This window comes from Monomorium pharaonis, chromosome 10 (assembly GCF_013373865.1).
Source record: "Monomorium pharaonis isolate MP-MQ-018 chromosome 10, ASM1337386v2, whole genome shotgun sequence".
Taxonomy (NCBI): Eukaryota; Metazoa; Arthropoda; class Insecta; order Hymenoptera; family Formicidae; genus Monomorium; species Monomorium pharaonis.
In genome coordinates this window covers 18,925,692-18,945,484 of record NC_050476.1, presented here as the reverse complement: position 1 = coordinate 18,945,484, position 19,793 = coordinate 18,925,692, and the positions used below count along the sequence as shown (strand labels likewise).

At 39.9% G+C, this 19,793-nt stretch overlaps 2 protein-coding genes across 5 annotated transcripts; one reads left to right on the top strand and one right to left on the bottom strand.

Annotated features, from left to right (window-relative positions):
* Positions 1-752: 752 nt before the first annotated feature.
* Positions 753-15,796, bottom strand: LOC105830298 (serine/arginine repetitive matrix protein 2). 4 transcript variants are annotated; one of them, XM_012669555.3, is made up of 14 exons: positions 15,546-15,796; positions 14,507-14,693; positions 14,177-14,251; positions 14,019-14,088; positions 13,561-13,931; positions 13,138-13,377; positions 12,182-12,691; positions 10,737-10,981; positions 4,839-10,425; positions 4,283-4,727; positions 3,508-3,605; positions 3,282-3,410; positions 3,058-3,182; positions 753-2,879 (listed from the first exon to the last, which is right to left on the bottom strand). In XM_012669555.3, exons 2-14 carry the CDS (start codon positions 14,639-14,641, stop codon positions 2,861-2,863), a joined length of 8,049 nt encoding a protein of 2,682 aa, XP_012525009.2. In that variant the 5' UTR covers positions 14,642-14,693; positions 15,546-15,796; the 3' UTR covers positions 753-2,860. The 4 variants fall into 4 exon arrangements, with proteins under 4 accessions (XP_012525009.2, XP_036149189.1, XP_012524993.2 ...); XM_036293296.1 differs by having other exon boundaries at positions 15,558-15,796; XM_012669539.2 differs by lacking the exon at positions 15,546-15,796 and adding an exon at positions 14,915-15,539.
* Positions 15,797-16,244: 448 nt separating this feature from the next.
* LOC105830315 (40S ribosomal protein S13) lies at positions 16,245-19,103 on the top strand. The gene is made up of 3 exons (XM_012669566.2): positions 16,245-16,395; positions 17,648-17,775; positions 18,750-19,103. Exons 1-3 carry the CDS (start codon positions 16,373-16,375, stop codon positions 19,052-19,054), a joined length of 456 nt encoding a protein of 151 aa, XP_012525020.1. The 5' UTR covers positions 16,245-16,372; the 3' UTR covers positions 19,055-19,103.
* Positions 19,104-19,793: the final 690 nt, after the last annotated feature.

Genomic DNA, 19,793 nt, shown 5'->3' with positions numbered 1-19,793 from the left:
TGTAACAGAAGTGTGTTTAAATTATATGTAATAAATTCATATAACTTCATTTCTAAATTTGTATAGAAAATGACATATAATATGAAGTAATATTAATACAGGATATAAAATATATATTACAATTCAAATTTTGTTTTATTTTTTCTAAATTATAATTTTCTGGTAAGAAATTTAAATAGAATTCTGTTCACTATTTTGCCTGAAGTCAATCATCTCTTCTAGAAAGTCTAGATTTTTTCTTTTTGGTCTCTTATTTAATTATCGTTTATAAAGTGAAATAAATTTACAAAAATATACAATTTTCAAACATTATTCGAAACAAAATATTTGTAACAAGAAATATTTATAACAAGAAAAATTGTAGGACATTAAACTGTTTAATAATAAGATTTAGTTTAAAGAGATCAATCTACAATAATATTATTAGTTGCAATACAATACAATATTATTAGTTGCAATCTATCTTAGTCTGTTCCAGACAGTACACGATATTTATGATAAATATTCATATGTAATATATATTTTATTTTATATTTTTATATTTGTGTTAAATTTTTATGATCTGTTCAATCTCAGATCACTGAAGTATTTATATGAAAAATTTTAGTAAATATTTATAAAATATTCAAAATAATTATTATAATCATTTCGTAAATCTTCTATAGTGTACTGTCTAGGTAATAATGATAATAATAAAAGCGTATGTCAATCTCGCAGGGCATAGATCTGCTATTACAAATTTAATGAGCAAATTCGATAATATTAAACTCTTTATTTCTCCTTTCGGTTTATATATGTACATTGCTATTTAGTACAAAAGAGAGTTCATACACACAAGAATTAACGACAGTTTAATTAACGATGGTTTTAACATCATTTTATTGTTATAACGATCATTGGCATAATCGTTACCTTGAATAAATGTGTCGATGTAATCGCTGATGATATCTCTATGATACGAATCGTCACATCTTTCGCTTTAATTCACCTCTCAGTGACGTATATATTTTTGATATTTATATATATGTATATAAGTACCTTTGTATACGTTCCAAAGGGGATGTAATTTCTGCTATCACGCGTAAAAAGTATAAAACCTATTCACACACATAAATGTATCTGTGTACGATATCAGTATCTGGTCGTAAAATGTACAACAGAATTTTACATGGCAGCTAATACAGTATCCATTAATTGCAGATAATACATACGCGCATTTATATAACAGTATTTCCCAAAATCAGAATTTCCACAGCATGCCATTAGACGTACGAAGTAGATGAATGTTACCTCCTCCTCCAGAGTTTAATTTCTTTTTTGTTCTTATTGATTGAAAAAAATACCCTGTGACGCTTAAAATGAGAATGCGATGTATGTTACGAAGGTATGCAAAAGTTGTGTTAGCTATGTTACGTTACTTTATTATAAACGTAAATTCACTTGCGCTTGATTACACTGCGTAAAATTGATTACACACTGCTGTACACGTTATACATTCTGCACTTTGGAACATCGAGAGTGTGTATCTCTTTCAAAAATAAAAACCATTTCTGCGCCATCGTCCTCTTACAAGTAATGTAGGTTCACGTCTCGATTGTTTTCAACAAGATAATCTAATTTTGTATTTTATTAATATTGTAATAATTATTCTTGACTATTAATTATTAGTAACATAATAAATACATTAAAATAGTCAAGTAAATCATCAAGATCGCATATGTGATCATATGTGTATATACATATACATAACAGAGACATGTGAACTATGAACCGCATTTGCATTAGCATAAGTGCTAAGCAAAACGTGAACGCGGGTCACGGGTATCTAATAAGTGTATGTATCTTTTTTTTTACCTTTTTTTAAAAACGTGCATAATTGGAAACAAATCATAAACAAAAATTTATTCTCTTACGGCATCAAAACGTAACGTAAAAAAATTTATATTGTGTAATGTAAATCTCTCTTTTGTATATCGCGCATATGATAAAGCGCATAATAAAACGCAAACATTTAAATCAGTTTTGTATAAAGGGACACAACGTCCAGCAATTTTTTTTTTACATGATTTATTTACATCTGAAGTGTCGGAAGTGTTCATTTTGTGTATTGGTTTTCGTCTTCTGTATGTTTACAAAGTATATTAATATATAGTGAAACAAAGTATGCTGCTCAATGGAAATGTATTTCGTACGAAAAAGATTTTCGCACGCCATTTTCGCGCTTATATAAAGGTTTAAGAATCTACTAATCTAAGATTTGAAGATCTACTAATTTTACAGCGCCAATTGCTGGGAAAATACACCTACTGATCTACCCTTTTTCTCTCATAAATAGTCACTCGACTCACTTGTGAACAATCTTTTGTTATCCATTTAAATTGTACACACTCTAAAATATGAACTTATCGCATACAATATATTTTCTAATTAGTTTAGCAGAGGATCGTTGATTGTGATCCGAACTCATTTCAAGAGGCATCACAATGTACGATCATTACATTTCGGACAGAGGCCGTACATCGAGCGCTTTCGCAAATATGCACTTGAGTGTATGCGCGTAAACTTGTCTATAAATGTTAATAATTTGTAAATAATAAAATCACGAATGCTTATTCTCGTATTCGAACAATTAGATAAATAAAAATATTACGCTTATACAATTAATGAATTATGTATGTACACACGTTTCTCGCTCATCGATAGATTTATATGTATAGATATATGCATATATGTACATTAATATATATGCATACTTCTAATTCACTTACCATCCAGGAGATAGGATGTGTGTTTACGCGTGGTCTAAGGAGAGGCCTAATGTTGAAGGAGTTTCTAATGCGCTAGGATTGCCAACACGTGATCAACTCCATAGAGTCTTCCTGTAAGTTTCATTAAAGTTCAATTGTAAGGGTACAGATATAGTGTTAATTCCATTAATTCCGTTCGCGAGATTGAAGGAATGTGCGTGATATATACTGATATTAAGCGCATCCTAGACTTCAATTTATCGCGTGAAAAGCCATATAATACAATTGCATTACTTCATACTTTACTTACGCGGGTTTCGTTATCTTGGCAGCTGAAGAAGTTTTCTTCTTATTGCTCCGACATTTCTTCACGTACGCTTCTATTAAATGAGCTATTTTTTTAGGATTAATTTCGCCCGTTTTATTATGGCATATCTGTAACCATAGAATTAAAATTGTGAAATATTTTTGTTACTTGTATTATCAAATTGAATATCGATAATGCTTTTTATCAAAAATAAGTTTAATGTTCACCTTGGGTACTGCTTTGCGCATAATATCTTTGTATTCTTCTTTTGTGATGTGCTTTTTGGTATAATGGGGTTTGAGAACTAATTTTACTTCCTCCACGACTCTCTCCTGTCGGTTTAGTTTCTTAAGAAACTGTAACAGCAGATGAAAAGACAGATTTTATATATGTATGTTTAAAAATTGATTACACATGATTACACATGATTACACATTAATGTTATTGATTTACCTTGTCTTTAACTTGCATTTCTACAGCAGAGCTCGGAAGATCATCCAGGATTTGAAGTTGATTTTCATCCATACGTACGCCAACTTTAGGATTGGTAGCTGTAAAATGTATCATTTATATAAAACATATGTCCGCTAATAATGCTTTTAAAAATATTTATAAAGTGTTTATTCAAATTTTTTATAATTCCCTGAGAATTTTAATAAGTCTTGAATATTAAATTTGAAAAAAGTAAAAAAAATTAATTAATTGACATATAACAATAAATGTAACGTGCTAAAATTTTAAAATTCGAAACACAATTAAAAATGACATGTTTATCTTCTATTTTTATCATTGACTTTTTAATAAAAACTTGTAAGTCAGACAGAAATGTACATGTATGTCACATTTATTGATAACCAATTGTCACCATTTTGCATTATCAAGAAAAAATAAGAAAAAAAATTTCGTCAGTAAAACAGAAAAATTTAAATCTAAATTTAAAAGTAGAATTTTTCTTTGAGTATATATAAAAACAATAAAATCTTACGAAAATCCACGAATTTTAAGAGTAAAAAGAAAATTCCTAAAAAATTTCAGGTTTTCAAGATTCCAGGTAGTAGATACTGATAAAGTTTGTAAATAAAGGTAGTAAAAGCTCCTGATAAAGCTTGTAAATATTAGACTTTTAAATTTATAACATGTCTCTCTGTTACATTGTTTATATAATAATTACTACAAAACTTAAACTTCGTATAATCTCGATTTGAAAGGCGAAAATCAAAGTACGTACACTTTTTTTTATCCTTGGCGACCTTTTTACTCCGATTTTTGGTTGTGGCAGTCTTAACAGGCGGCAGTATTCCACCAAATAGCGCGTCGAATGGATCTTTCTTCTCCGTGCTCTTGTTAACTTTTGGCGTACCAATTTTAGCAGCGGCAGGGGGTGCATTTGCAACGGGTGAGTTATTGAAATTAGTGGGACTAGGCGGATCGAACAGACCATCACTCAGGGTCGATCCCGGTGAATAAGGGGACGACATGTCGACGTTCTCGTTCGTCATGTCTATAGTCGCGTCATTACCGTTTTGCCCTACCGCTGAACTATTTTTACCCTGGGTGGGTTTGGAAGATCGCGCTATGGTGGACGATTTTGCGGAATTCGCAAATATATTAGGAAGCTGCGGTCTGTCGTTTGTACGTTGCTTTATCTGATTGCTCGGCGAGATGCGATTAGGCTGCAAACCAAACAGGATCAGAATAGAACAGAAATGTCATTTTAAATAATTTGTTATCTTTAAAATGCATCAATTAAACTTGAAATATAAATGGCACAAGTCGGAACAAACCTGCAACAGCGTTCTTTGCGCGGTATTGGGCGTACTGACGTTGAAGCTTCTTTGCACCGCGGCCGCCACCGTCGCCAGGACGGGATTGATAGTGCTGAACGGATTGGCGGTCGATTGTACATTCTGTGGATTCTGTTGTGGCTTGGGTGGACTGTTACCACTGCACGACTGGGCTATGTCGGTCTGGCTCTCCTGCACGGGAGACGCGGAGACGTCTCTTTGCGGCGACGGTCTTTTAATGGTCACTATCGATATTATCTTTGGCTTCTCTATCGGCTTCTCCTGAGTGCTGGGTTGTTCCTGCTGCTGGCTGGGCTCGTCCAATGGCAACGTGGTATCCGTGGCTCCGTCGTGTTTCCTTCCGGGCGAGTTGCGCTGCGCTCGGTCACGCTCGTCGTTCGGTGTAGCCTCCTGGCTCGCGTCCGGCGTCGGTGAGCGAGATTTAGTCGGATCAAAGGGATCATAAGCGTCTGGCGAGGTTGGAGGAGAGGTTGGCGGTTCAGGAGGTGTGTTAGGGCCAATCTTGAGACGTAGCTCTAGCTCTTCTTGGGCTCGCATTTCGAGCTCCTCCTCGGCACGTTCGTCCATCATCTCCTCCTCCTCCTCCTCCTCCTCCTCTTCTTCCTCCTCCTCCTCCTCCTCTTCTTCCTCCAACAGCGGATTGATCAGAGACGGTCTGAGATTACTCGGCTGCTTGTTTATCGAGAATTTGATTTGTGGCTCTGGTGGAGTCTTCGGACCCTGCGAGACGAATTGCTCGCGCGGCGGTGATGCCTCACGCGGCGGACACTGCTCCGGCGACGCGGCGAGCGTCTCCTGCGCATATGTCGTCGCCTGCTTGTCGTCGTCGTCGCTGAGCACTATTACATCGCGGGGCGAGGGCGTTTGCTCGCGGAACGGCGATTGATCCAGATCGATCACAGCTACGGGCTTCTTCGTTGCTGCAATTTCTGCCGCTTTTGATTTCTTTTTCTTATCCTTCTTCACCTTCGGTGACTTCGACCGCTTGTCCTTTGATTTCTCCTTTTTCGATCGCTTCGCAGGTCCTGGTGCCGGCTCCGTCGTCTGAACTGATTCTCTTCGTCGGCGTTTTATCGGCGGTGAGAGCGGTATAGTCGGTGGCAACTCCGGCATAGCTAGATTCGTCTCGTTATCCTTGTTGAAGCAGACGCTGACTAATATGTTGTCACCGCTGGCAAACACCTCTTTGGACGGCGGCGGTGTTCTATTGCGCTTGCTCTTCCGCCGTTTCTCAGCCTCCTTGGACTTCCGACTCTCCTTTCGGCGTTCCTTCTTCTTCTTTTTAATCGCTTCCTTGTTGGTCAGTATAACAGTCAAATTCTTTGGCGACACGCTGTCCAGCACGGACGGTGGCGACCAATTTCTCGAGCCGATTGGTTCCGGCTGAATGTGCGGCGGGGTCTTCGATCTCGAACGCGACCAAGACGGCGTCCATTGCGCGCTCCATGAACGCTCATCACGCTCGCGCGGGAAGGGCTGCTGTTGCGGCTGCTGTTGTTGTTGTTGCTGCTCCTGCTCTACGCTCTTCTCGTTCAGTCCTTGATCCCAGTTCCTGTTACGATCCCGCTCTTGTGAAATTGATCTATTCTTCGATCGTGATCGACTGTGTGGGTTTCTCTTGCTGTGCTTCCTTTCGCGAGTCTTGGACGCTGTTCTCTTCAGTGATTTACTGCGCGATCGCTTATGATTCCTCGAACGACTGCGCGACTTGTACTTCTTCGTCTTATCCTTTCGCTTGTCGCGCGACCTCGACAGCGATCGCCTGCTACGTCGTCTGGGTGACAGCGATCGCCGCTTACGCGACTGCGATTGCGATCGTCTGCGAGAAACAGAATGCCGCCTCGACAAACGCGATACGGATCGTCTTCGCGATTTGCGTCTGATACGGGATGACGATCTCTTGCGCGAATTGGAACGATACGACTTGGAGTACGATGGGCCGCGATCTCTTGACCAGGATAACCGTAGACGAGATCTGCTTCTCGACCGTCCTCTCGAGTACGATGGACTCCGTCGATCCTTCGAGCTCATCTGAATCTTGTTCGACGAACGACTTCGCGACCTGCTTCGCGATTTTTCCCTGATATCCCGACCATACTCGTCCTTCCTCACCCGGATCGGCTTCTCGGCTACAATTTTCCTCACGTCGTATCGCGGCAGCTCTTTTCTCCTTTCCTTTTTCTTACTGACTTCCTTCGCCTTCCTCTTAGACGACTTATCTCTCTCCTTGTCCTTCGATTTGGACCGTCTGTCCTTGTCGCGATACGATCTATCTTTCGTACTCTTTGAAAGTTTCTTCCACGAGACCAGGTTGTCCGACGAAATGTTCTCCTTGTTCTTTTCCGTGCTCTCCTTATTCTTCTCTTTCTTATCTCTCTTCTTCCTCCTCTTGCTGTCATCCTCTTTATCCTCCCTCAATTTTTCACGCTCTTTCGCGTCCAGTTTGCTCTCGTCTAATATTTCACCGTCCTCCATCTCTTTCTCTTTTCGTAATGCTAACGCGATGAGTTCCTCCTCAAAATTTATCGCTTCGTCAGTCTCTGAGATAGCCTCGGTGCCCAGTTCAGCGTAACCGGTGAGTGACCGGCAGTCCAGATCATCATTCGTCTTGTCTTTTGTCGGTGTGATAGGCTCCAAGTCGGTTTCGAAAGGAACCATGCATCGCTCTGCCTGCCTACTCTCGTCCTCCCTCACGGGCAACTCGTCCTTACAGGGTGTATAAGCGCCATCCGACTCCCAATTATTGTCGATAGAAGTTGTAGGCACGGGCGGCTCGTCCTCCAGCTTGTCCTTCTCGATCGGGAATTGCTCCACATCATCGTCCACTGTCGAAAAGCTCTCCTTCTCGTGCCGCTGATCTGACAAATTTAGATCGTCGTTGTCGCTCGACAATGTTTTGTCATCATCTTTGTCGTCACTTTGCTCCACCTTGGCGAGTTTACGACTGCCCGATGAACGCTCGTCATTATCGCTGCTCGATTCCCACTCTCGCGCCCTCATCTCGTCTTGCAATCCAATCTTCAAGCGCGACAACGCAGTTGTCTTACTCACCGGGTCACTGCCACCATCCAAGTCTTCCGAGCTACACTCTATACTCAGTTCGCTGCTATCCAATTTTCTCGGTGATAGCCGCGCGGTGTCAAGAACACCGAACGACGAAGACACCGCACTTTCCGGGACGTTCTCGTGCGGCGTCGCATTTGTCACCATTAATGGTAATACTTCCCGTTCGCTGTCTTCCTCTTCCTTGGATGAAGTGTCAGTGTGCCTCTCGTCTACCTTCGCGGCTTCCTCGTCCGACGAGTTCTCCGAACGGAACTCTTTGCTTTCGCGACGATTAGCGACTTTAAGCGGTTCTTTTTCTTTCGGGCTCGTCGGAACCAGCTCCGTATTCTTCTTTTCGTCTTCTTGTTCCTCTTTTTCCTCGGGAAGTTGTGGTCCTATTTTCGTCAGCTGATTCAACGGTAACGACGATCGTGCTGTGGATTCCATCTCTGATTTCGACGAGCTGACACTCTTGTCGCCGTCTCGCTCCTGCTGTTGTTTGTCGCTCGATGGCGGTGCCGTCACAGTTTTTTTCTGAAGAAAGCTCGTATTCTGCGAATGATCGTCCGAGTGCAAGCCGCTCAGACGATTGTTGAGCCTCAGTTTGTTACCGATCTTGAAAGTGATCTTACCGCGATGCGAATCGTGCGAGATCTTCTTCGGTGGTATCTTGCTTAAGGCTTGCCGTTCCTTCTGCAATGCCTCGAGATAGGGATCGGCCGGCTCGGGCGGCACGTCCGGCAGATCGCAGGCTTGAATATCTCCAACGATAATGTCGTCGTCATCGGGGATACTGGGCGGTAATGGCGGCGGCTGTAGCGGTCCGATTTGCTGAGACAATTCCTGTTCCGTATGCCTGGCCACGTCCATGGTCTGCGACGAGTAGATGGAGAAGTTCGGGCAGTCCGACTGCGAATCATTGTCGTCATCATCGTCGTACGCGGTCAACCGAATAGGCTGCTGCGAGTGCTCTCTGCTCGAAATTAGTGTCGCGGCAGTCACCGACATCGAAGGATAAGCAGGCGCAGTGGTGACCAACGGCGGCGCGATCGGCATAGGTATGTCCACGCTCTTTTGTGACAGTTCCGCCTTCTCCATCGCTCCGGTCTTCGTCGAAGAGACGGCAGCGTCATCGTTGCTATCGCTGTCAGCCGTGAACGGATCGTACTTGTCGCCACTTGCAGTCAAATCTCTCGATGTGTCCTCCTTGTGGCTGTCGTCGATCACCAATTCCTGCTCGCTATCATCCTTGTCACTTCTTGAGTTTTCCTCGAAGTCCAGCAAACCAGACGGCGGCTCCGGTGGCGGCAACAGGACCATCGAGCTATTGTTCTGAAGTTCCTCCGGTGCGTCGCAGTCGGGCTTGGACGGTGGTTCAATGTCGCAATATATATCGCAATCATCGTTGTCCTGTCGCGTAGCGGGCGACGCAGCTGCGGGTGACGCGATTACAGGTGACACGGTTACGGGATCCGGCATGACGCGATCGTTTTGCTCAGGCGGCGGTTGATAGTTCCGTGTCATATCTTCCGGCAAGTTGACCGGAGGTAAACTGTTGTGCACGTGCATCGACTGCTGTATGTTCATGGGATCCGATACATTTGGCGGCGGGACGGACGTACCACCGGGAGGTGGTATGCCTAATGGAGGTGGCCTGAGTGGTCTAGGAAATCGATCCGTCACGTGTGGGAACGGCGGTCTCTGCTCGAGACCGCCACTGCCATCTGTAGTATAATTGAACGGTCGTTCGCCGAACGGCGGTGGCGGCGGGAAGCGCAATCGTTCGTTGCGGAAATGCTGAGGATTGCGACTGCGGAACGGTGGTGGTGGCGCGTGGGCGCCGAACATGGGTGGTCCGCCACAGTGTTCGAAATTCGGATTAAAAAATGGCGGTGGACCAAAGTCGCGATTCCCGAAGTTGTCCCGCGGACCACCACCACCGCCGCCACCGCCGCTACCATTCCCGCCGCTATAGTTATGCCGGCCACCCGGCGGCAGGGAGTCCCGGCCGTAGGTCTGGCCCCCGTGTCGGCCGCGAAAATTGCCTCGGCCAGTACTACCGCCACTTCCGCCGCAGGGATTGTTGTACATTGGCGCCTGTGTGATGTCGTTGGAATTGACATTAGACAAATCCAACGGCGTATCGACGGTCTCCTCCAGGATCGGCTCCTCGCGTCGCGTGACTTCCTTCCCCTCGTCCCGCTTTTTCTCCTTTTTCGGACTATCATTATTGTTGATACTGTGCTTGTTCTCCTTTTCAGGATTGTTCACTAGCAGCGTGCCGTCAGCTTTTAGAATCACGTCGTTTTTCTTCTTAGTTGAGTGCAAAAGCTCTTGACTCCTCATTATGCTGCTCAGTAGATCTGGTAGTCCGTCAGTATTGGCCATTTCGTTGATCGGATTGACGATACTTTTTAAGACGGCACGGTGTCTGAGTGACGGTACCGCCGATCGTCGTTGTCGTATATTTATCAGAGGACCATTTCCGACCCCAATGGAGTATTCATTGTCGTCGTCCGATCTAAATGGAAAATAATTATTATTAGCTATTAAAATATTTCACTAAAATATTTTTTTACATATTTTTATTTTCGTTATATTTCTTCAAATTTACCAAAATTAGCTAAACAATTAATTATTACAAAACAATATCTCATGGATATATCTTGCATAGAGAAAAACCAATGTGCATTTAGTAGAAACAATGTTGTATCTTCATCTGTGCGTACAATAAAAGAATTACGCAGACTGATTGACGGATTATTAATTAAGATTAGTGCGCATAAAAGTGAACAAATATATAATCAAGTAAATAAATATAGAATTGCTCACCCAGGTGGGCTATAATCTAATCCCAGATTATTTCCAAAAAGACTGACTTGAGGTATACCGGCGCTGTATCGGGAGTTCGTGAGAATACTTCTTTCAGGAATAGAGATGCTATTTTTCATGGTAGGTACAAGCTGTGGCACCTTCGACTTCTTTATACCAAGTGTAGAGGCCAGTCTCCTTTTTACCGTTTGTGTGCTAGTCAGCACAGATGCTTCAGTGCGCACACGTCGTTTGTGTTTTCTCCTCTGGAGAAATAGTAAGCTCATATGCTTTTATAGCGATAAAAAATACGATGGGCAATGCATATATTTAATAACGAAAGTTATTAAAGCAGTAAGGGAAAAAGGCATTACGAAAAGGAATTCTCTTAACAAATTTTAAAACTTGTCTAGAAATCTTCAAAATAAAAACTAAATTAAAGTAAAAGTTAGTAATAATAAAATAGATCTTATAGAGTAATATGTAAATTTTTTTAGAGAGGGACATACAAATTTAATTAGTATATAAATTATAATTATTTGGAAAGCAAGGTAATTAAAAGTCTCATTGAAATAGATACAGTGAATCAATTTGTAAATTCATTGTTCTTTAAAATTTGGCTTATATCATTCTTGATTAAAGTAGATGCATCGCTCTTAATGGCAATGCTTTCAACAGCAATATCTTTTAATTTAACATTTAATTATTTTATAATATAGCGTGCACAGTTATAAAAGTGTATTTTTATTGTATTAACTTATTTATAATATGTCTCTCTTATGCTTTTTATATTGGGTTGTAGTATATCACAGTATGTAGTATAAATAAATAAAAAAGTCACATGATTAAAAAATCAATCACTTATGATTTTAATCTTAAAATTAAACACGGTTGACACTGTTGAAGTTTCTGAATTATTTAACACCATACAAATACGATAAAGTTATCTAAGCAAAATTAAGAAAAAAAACCAAGTGCATCTAGTGTGAGAAAATCGTTTTATTTATATAAATTAAGAACAATGAGTTACAATCGAAAAGTCTAATTCAATTGGATTGTGTTACGAAGGTGGCATAAGTATGACTGAGGGAAATACAGCAGTATGATCGGATAGTCTGGATCAATAATCCAAGATGAACACTTAATGAAACACGCTGGCATTACCAGATCGTACAATCCAATTTGAATAAAAAAATTATATATACACATTTTAATAAACGTAGCACAAAAATGCGCGGGAAAATTACACAATAATTTTTATTTATTAATCAATTAAAAAAGGATAAATACTCATTTCAACGCGTCAAAAGGAACTCAAAGGTATTCAAGGAATTCAAAGGTATGTCAAATTAATTTTAACGTTTAAAATAATTTCATACACATCTCTGATACGCATCTGGCAATGCGACGCGCAATGTTATGTGTTAAGCTATTATGCTACATTTGAGGAGAAATTAGCGTTATACCTTGCGCGTTTTCTTTGTTCTTTTCTTACACTTCCTCCTCGACGTAGCTGATGCGACTTTGACATATGTCACTATCTCTTCCTCTTCGCCATCGTTGTTGAATTCTTTGATTCGTACCTCACGAACTAGATTACTGCCGCCGCTCTTCTTCGAGTTCTTTGTGATCTTTTTCTTTTTCTTCTTTACCGTTTTGGTTTTAATTTTAGACTTCATTTTAGAGCGCGAGGAGGAGGCGTTGCCTTCCAAGCTGGTGTTCGGGGAACGACTTCGACTATTGTCACCGATCGAATCAAGGCCGGACGAGGTAGACGGCTGATTTGGATCAATAAATTGCTCGATAACGTCCATTGGCTCGTGCATTCTGCGATTGCGTCTGGCAGGTACGTATGTACGATCGTTGACATGAGGAATTATATTACGGAATATGTTGAAATCCCTTCTTATGTCACGGAGCAGTTGACTAGGATTTCTCCCAGTTGTTATAAGAGTTGGCACAAAACTCGACAAATACTGCAAAGATAAGTAAAAGAAAAAATAATACTTCTGTTTGTCACATATTGTTTTTATGTAAGGTAATTTCTCTAGTGCGTATATCGCGTATCAAAGTATTATATATATATTGTGGAATATTTCATGTGTAATTTATGAATAATAAAATATGTTCAAGTATAATCATTTGATAATATTAATAAAAATACAATTTAAAAAATTTTATTGAAATTAGACGTTAGATTTGACGTTAAAAATAATTAAACTACGATTATAAAAGAGATAAAGGAGATAATATATGTTAAACTTAAAAAATCAATATTTAATCGATATTTAATGTAAAAAAATATTTGATCTGCAATTAATGTATACTTGTTAAAAAATGTTTGACAGAGTTATCAATAAATTGTACGATTAATTTATCGGTACAATGTATGATTGTCTTCTTCAAGTATAAAAATCATTACCGATCTAGTCGAGTTGTTTGAATGTGAATTTCGGGTACACGTTGGACAATACCACTCCTCAATAGGAACTGTGGTCATCGGTGGTGTTAAACATTCCATATGATAGCCGCGATCGCAACTGTCGCAAAGTAACATTCGATCTTCCCTATCACTTTGATGACATATCTCGCAAAATGTCGGATCGTCTAGCACTGGATTTTCAAGACGCGGCACGGCTTCTACCGGCAATTGATTTAAGACCTAGAGAGAGTAAGAAAGAAGTGTATATTAAAATACATATATTTTAAAACATTATTTACTCCCCTTCCCTCTATCTTTAAAATAGAATGTATCTTTAAAAATTTGCACTATCTGTAATATTTTCGAATCAATTTGTAAAACTCAATAAAGAAAAATCAATATAAAAAAACGACCATATTTTACCTTGCCGTCAAAATGCTCTTTAACAGCAATCGTAGTAAAGGTTATGCGATCCACAGGGCAAGTGTTAATGTTTTTGCTCCATTCTACCAAACATTCTAAGCAGAAGCTGTGATCGCACGCAGATGGGGTACCAATTTGTTGTTTTCTAAATGGTAACAGACATATAGGACACTTTTCCGACTGATCGTCGCTGTCGCTGCTGTTAGCGTTGACATTGATTGATGAAGAGGAGGAACCAGGTTTTTCGGCATTCTCACTCTTGGTCTTAGACAAGATCTTACGCTTAGTGCTATATTTCTTAGTATCCTCGTTTGACTCATCAGAAGAACTAGTCCAATCGCTCTGCCACTCGGACGACGTGCTACTGCTGTCTGTAATACACATGAAATTGGGTGTTTTGTAGAAAGGCATACTAATATATATTCTTTAAAATAATAATAAATAATAAATATATTAACCGCTTGCAGTGGACTGCTTGCTTCCCTCGGCGCTACTATTGTAATTAGATTCATCCTCACTAATAACTCTCTGCAATAAAATAATATTAATAAAGATACATGATTATTAGTTTGGCAAAAATCTTTGTAAAAGTAGATAAAATAGTTGTAATACTTACATGGTTTTGTCGTCTAATCACAGGTTTAGGTACATCACTATCATCGCTGCTACTCTCACCCTCGCTAACCACCCTCTGAAATGGTAATAAATGCAAATTGTAATTTAAATAAAATTTTAATCAACAATTTGCTGGCTAAAATATGAAACAAGGTCACATAAATTAAATTGCATCAAGTCAAGCTAATTTTAAATACATTTATATACATGGTTTTCAATTTTTTACTATAATTAATATATTTGTCATTATTTGCATGAAGGCTATGCAAATAAGAATTAACAGAAGCTAAATACACAGTTGATGATTTAGGTCAAACATTTCTCCACGTACAAGTATTTTCTTCTTCCTTCGAGTGTGTACAATAATAGATTCATCGCTGCTATCACTGCTGTCGCTTATGACAATCTTCCTGCGCTTGTGAGTATGATGACGTATCGAACATGCATTATCGCTGTCGCTTGACATCTTGACTATCGCTAATCAAATTCATACCCACTGATGAGCCTCTCTTATAGATCTGCAAACAGAATAAGAATTCGTCACGTTGTCGCGACCCATGTTCCCCCCTGGGGCCGCTCATTTTCAACGGAATAACCGACAAATTCGTTCGTTCGAAATTTCTCTTTCGACCATCGTGCCGAAAGTGTGCGAGGAGAGCAGCACAACCGAACATTTCGACCGCGAGCGAAACGACCGAGAAAACGGAATGGGGGGAGGGAGGGGAGGACATAAAATTACTTGACGCCGCTTGACGGTCGCGGCCCTTCCCGGATGTGGATTCCCTCAGACGTGGATCGCGATCGAGTCGTCCTACACGCTGGCGACCGACATCGGGGAGCGTCGACGTCGTCGTCGACGGGACTCGTCGCAGAGGTTGCGAAGCGATTGTTGCGCGACAACTCTCGGCGTCGTCAACGAGGCCACGCAGGACGGATTCTCCGCGACGCAGTGCCCGAACGGCGCTCTCGGTGCCGTTCACTCGGCAGGGCGGCCACGCGGAATTCAAGCGTACGCGAACTGTGACGCGGACGACCGATACAGGACCCGCGGTGCTTGACGCTTCCCAGACTTCCGTCCCGCTCTCTCTCTCTCTCTCTCTCTCACTCGCGCACTCTCTCGCTCTCGTACCCTCGCTCGGTGTCGCTCCCGATCCTGTTCCTATTCGCGTCGTGCTCTGAGATGGATCGCGGGTGCACGGCCGATCCCTCGAACGGAAGGAACGGACGGCCCCGTTCGCCCCGGAGTTATCCCCACGGCTTTTCCTCTCTCGCGCGCGCGCCCGTGACAACACACCGAAAAGGAACGCGTTCTATCGCAAGACTGCAGACATCTTGACTCGCGGACGCCGCGAGTTGTGTAGGTGTACTACCGTGATGCCTGCCTGTGTGTGTACGTGTGCGTGGACGAGACGACGTGAGCGATGTCACTTCCGGCTTCGCGGCAACGGGGTCCAACGGGCGACGACGGCGACGGCGAGGGAACCGTCGGCGTGCGCGAAATCCGCGATCTCGCGACCGGACGAACGGCCGAGCGGGATCAGCGGCGACGCAGGCGACGTAGCGACGCGATCGCGATCGCAGAAGTGTGCGGAAACGACGCACGTAGTATCCGACAGACCGGAAGTGCTGAGCGATTCGAACGATGAGCGAGAGAGTGTGTGCAAATTCGACTGACGCGAGAGACGAGTTTCTCGGTGTCGAATCCGCTTCTTTCTTCGTCGATTTTCTTTCGATTCTTATATAAACTCGGAATAATCCGATAAGTAAACATGAGCAGATTTATGCGAACGGAAATGTAGAACGTGAGCTTTCCGCTCACGAATAATTCTACAGTCGCCGTAGAAGGGGCCTTAAGGTCTGTTCTCTTCAACTGAACTTTTTTTGCGCACTGTTCGTCTTTTCTCCTTTTCTTCCACCCTCTACGTTGGAGAGAGAAAAAGAGGAAAGATAAACACCCATTTATTGTCCTATTCTATCTCCTTGTTTACATCTGATGAACGATAATAAAGATAAAATGGCAAAAAAGGGCGCCTTCTCTCGGGCTAATACGGCAAGTTCAGGTGAAAAGAACGGACCAATTGTCCAGATTGCACCAGATTGTCCCCCGTCGGCTGCGGGAGGCGCCACGGTCGCTGGTCGCTCCTTTTCGCTTCTCTTTCTTCGAGAACGTCGTTCCTGCTGAGGAAAATCCGTCAAGATGGGTCGTATGCACTCGCATGGGTAACGTAACGACATTTATCGCATCGCCGACGCAATTTCGCGTTTCTCGCGTACCCCGCGATTTTCACGTCACCGAGATCCTCGTCGTCGAAGCGTCTCGACGTCGAGATTCTCGCACGTCCGACGACCATGTGTTTCTGGCTCCGCAATCCACTTTTCTTGCCCAAACGATCAATTATCTTTCAATTTGTTGAGTCTGTAGTCTATAATTGTCGAGCGTACTAATGAATTGGCACTTAGCCGTTTTTCAATAATGCATTATGGACCTTTGAATTGAACACGCTGCTTCTTCGCGTACATAACCTAATGCGCGCGTGCCATGCGCGATGCTATCGCGACATTACGGCACGACGAACCACGAACTCCTGTAAACAGTAGTGCGTTTATTATCCTTTGAAGTGCTTTTTTTAAAGAAATGTTTTCTTAACTTTTATTTGTCCTTTTTCACCAATATATTTCAGTAGTTTAATAGATATTAAAAGTACAATAAATAAAAGTAGTTAGATATTAAAACCAAGCAGTTACTATTTATTCCAATTGCAATTCCAAAATTACAAGCTCTTGGCAAATTTTATAAACGCAAAATCTGCTTGTAGATGCATTATTTAAGAGTCACTTCTCAAGCATGAGTTCATTCAATCAAGCCAAATTGATGTGATGTTACTTTATAGTTGAAATGTATTTGATAATAAAGAGATTGAATTTTTTATTTGTTTATTTCTGTACTTCCGAGGCTATGTTTCAAAATTCATCTTTAGTACTGAAAATCTAGTTAATGTATACTCTTATTTTCATAGGTTTTTATTATTGTCAGTGTATATTGGAACGTGGCCTGAGAAGTATTGCACAGATTTACATTTACTTTTTAAATAATCTTTAGTTATTATATTACCAAAATTTTTTAATCTGGTTTACTTTATATAAAATAATTATTTGTGTGTATTCAATTGTTTTATTTTTGACAAGAAATATAAGCATTATGGTTTATTGTTAATTGAAAAGAAATAATACATCACAAACTATTCTTGGGATCTTACAGTTTTTAATTTGATCTTCTTGAGAAGACACATTTGTAAGATCAAAATAAGTGATGTTTGATGTGAAAATGATTATTTGTTCTTTTACAATATGTCATTACTGACATTATTATTTATATTAATTTTATCATTAAAAAATATTTTAAAGTAATGTAAGTTTAAAAACATAGTTTAAAATAATACTTTTATCAGTGTGTGGATGTTATTTTTTTTAGAAAGGGTATATCCCAGTCAGCGCTTCCTTATCGGCGAAGTGTGCCAACTTGGTTGAAGCTGACACCGGAAGATTGTAAGGAGCTTATCTACAAGCTAGCAAAGAAAGGACACACACCATCTCAAATTGGTAATTTGGACTGTCAATTTGAACAAACTGTCATCTGAAAATAAAACAAATTTTCCTTTAAAGTAAATTTTTAATTATTTTATATAACTATGTGTTGATTTTTGCAATGTATTTTTTATCAGAAGTATATTTTTTGTTTTAGTCTTATTTTTAATTTAAGAAAAAGGAATATATTGCAAACTATTCATGGAGAATCTTAGTCTTAAATTTGATCTCCTTAACAAAACATGTTTGCAAGATCAAAATAAGTGATATTTGATGTGGAATTTGATCACTTGTCATTTCACAATAGGTTATCACTGACATTGTTTTTATTTTGTTAAATTTATAATTCAAAAGTATTTAAAAAATTAAAGTAAGTTTAAAAAACAGTTTATAAAATAAATTTTTTAACAGAGCACCTGTGTTTTCTAATGATTCTTTTTATTCTTGCTGATCTAGTCATCAGTCTTAAGCCCCAGTCTATAGTAGATATAATAAGCCAGAAGCCTAAGAAATTGATCAATCATGGTCGATTATTCTTTTCACTATGGTCAATTTCTTACAGCACAAGTCTTATTATCTATCGTAGATTGAGACTAATAAATTAATATGTTGCTAAGAAAACCATTTTCTTCCATTTGTCATTTTCTCAAGAATGTCTGAATATTAAGCTCCATGAGTTTATCATTAATGTCTGAATATAACTCTAGAAATATTAATAAACATTACATATCTGTGAAACTTGATTGAAATTGGTGATGACAGACTGGCGACTCTTAGAGTCTTTAATTTGTATCTTATTAAAATTTGTAATATTAATTAATGATATTTAATAGTAAATTTAATAGTAAATATAATCATTTCTCATTTCATTTAGATATCTAACAGACATTTGTAAAATATTATTTTTATGTAGAATTTTAAGAATCATTAAAATGGCAACCAAAAAACGCGTATAAAATGTAAGACAACATTCGTTCTTGTTTTTATAGGTGTCATACTTCGTGACTCGCACGGAGTGGCGCAAGTGCGATTCCGCACGGGAAATAAGATTCTGCGCATCGTAAAGAGCATGGGCTTGGCCCCTGATCTACCAGAGGATCTATACTATCTGATCAAAAAAGCTGTTGCCGTGCGGAAGCACTTGGAGCGAAATCGCAAAGATAAGGACAGCAAATTCCGTTTGATTCTCGTCGAGTCGAGAATTCACAGGCTGGCGCGTTATTACAAAGCAAAGGGATCTCTGCCGCCGAATTGGAAATACGAGAGTTCAACGGCTAGCGCTCTCGTAGCCTAATTTTGTTTATTGTATTTACATATGCTTTAATAAATTCCACAAATATCAATTTGTTTCTTCTTTTATAATACTGCCAAAGAATTAATAACGTTATATATATAGTAAGTGCAGAAAATATTTGTTAGTCAACATGTTTTTAAAATTATTATTAGATAATTTAATTATTACATTTTTAAAATGATTAAAGAATATCGCGCGCGCGTGTGTGTTTACTGAGAACTTTCACACACACGTATCTAACATAATTCTCTTACACAGATTAAAATAAGATAAACTAAACTGGATAGAGAAGTCCTCTTGTTTTGCTATTTTCTCAAAATAGATGTTTGCAAATAATGAAAATAATAAAAATCCGCAAATGCGCGAGCATTATTTTTGTATCGAAAATCTGAAAATAATTTAAAACATTTTATTAACATAATCACCTTACAAAATATATGTAAATTATGAAAAATTAACAGAAAATTTGCCAAGCCGAGAATCCTCCAGAATTGGCTTTACGTTTATCGAATTTAGTTTATACTTTCTTCCATTTCTGCATGCATAACAAGTCGATAAAAAAAAATGTTTTCATCCATTCCGATTTCACCGGTTGCTTAGAGGCCACGATGACGTGGTAAAAACCACGTCGAATTTTGAATTAATATTCATCCGATGCCACCGGATACTCCACTTGGCGAAGTAGCAAAAGTAGGTGTTCTTAATCGATGGGACACGAACGCGGTACGTTGTTCCCCTC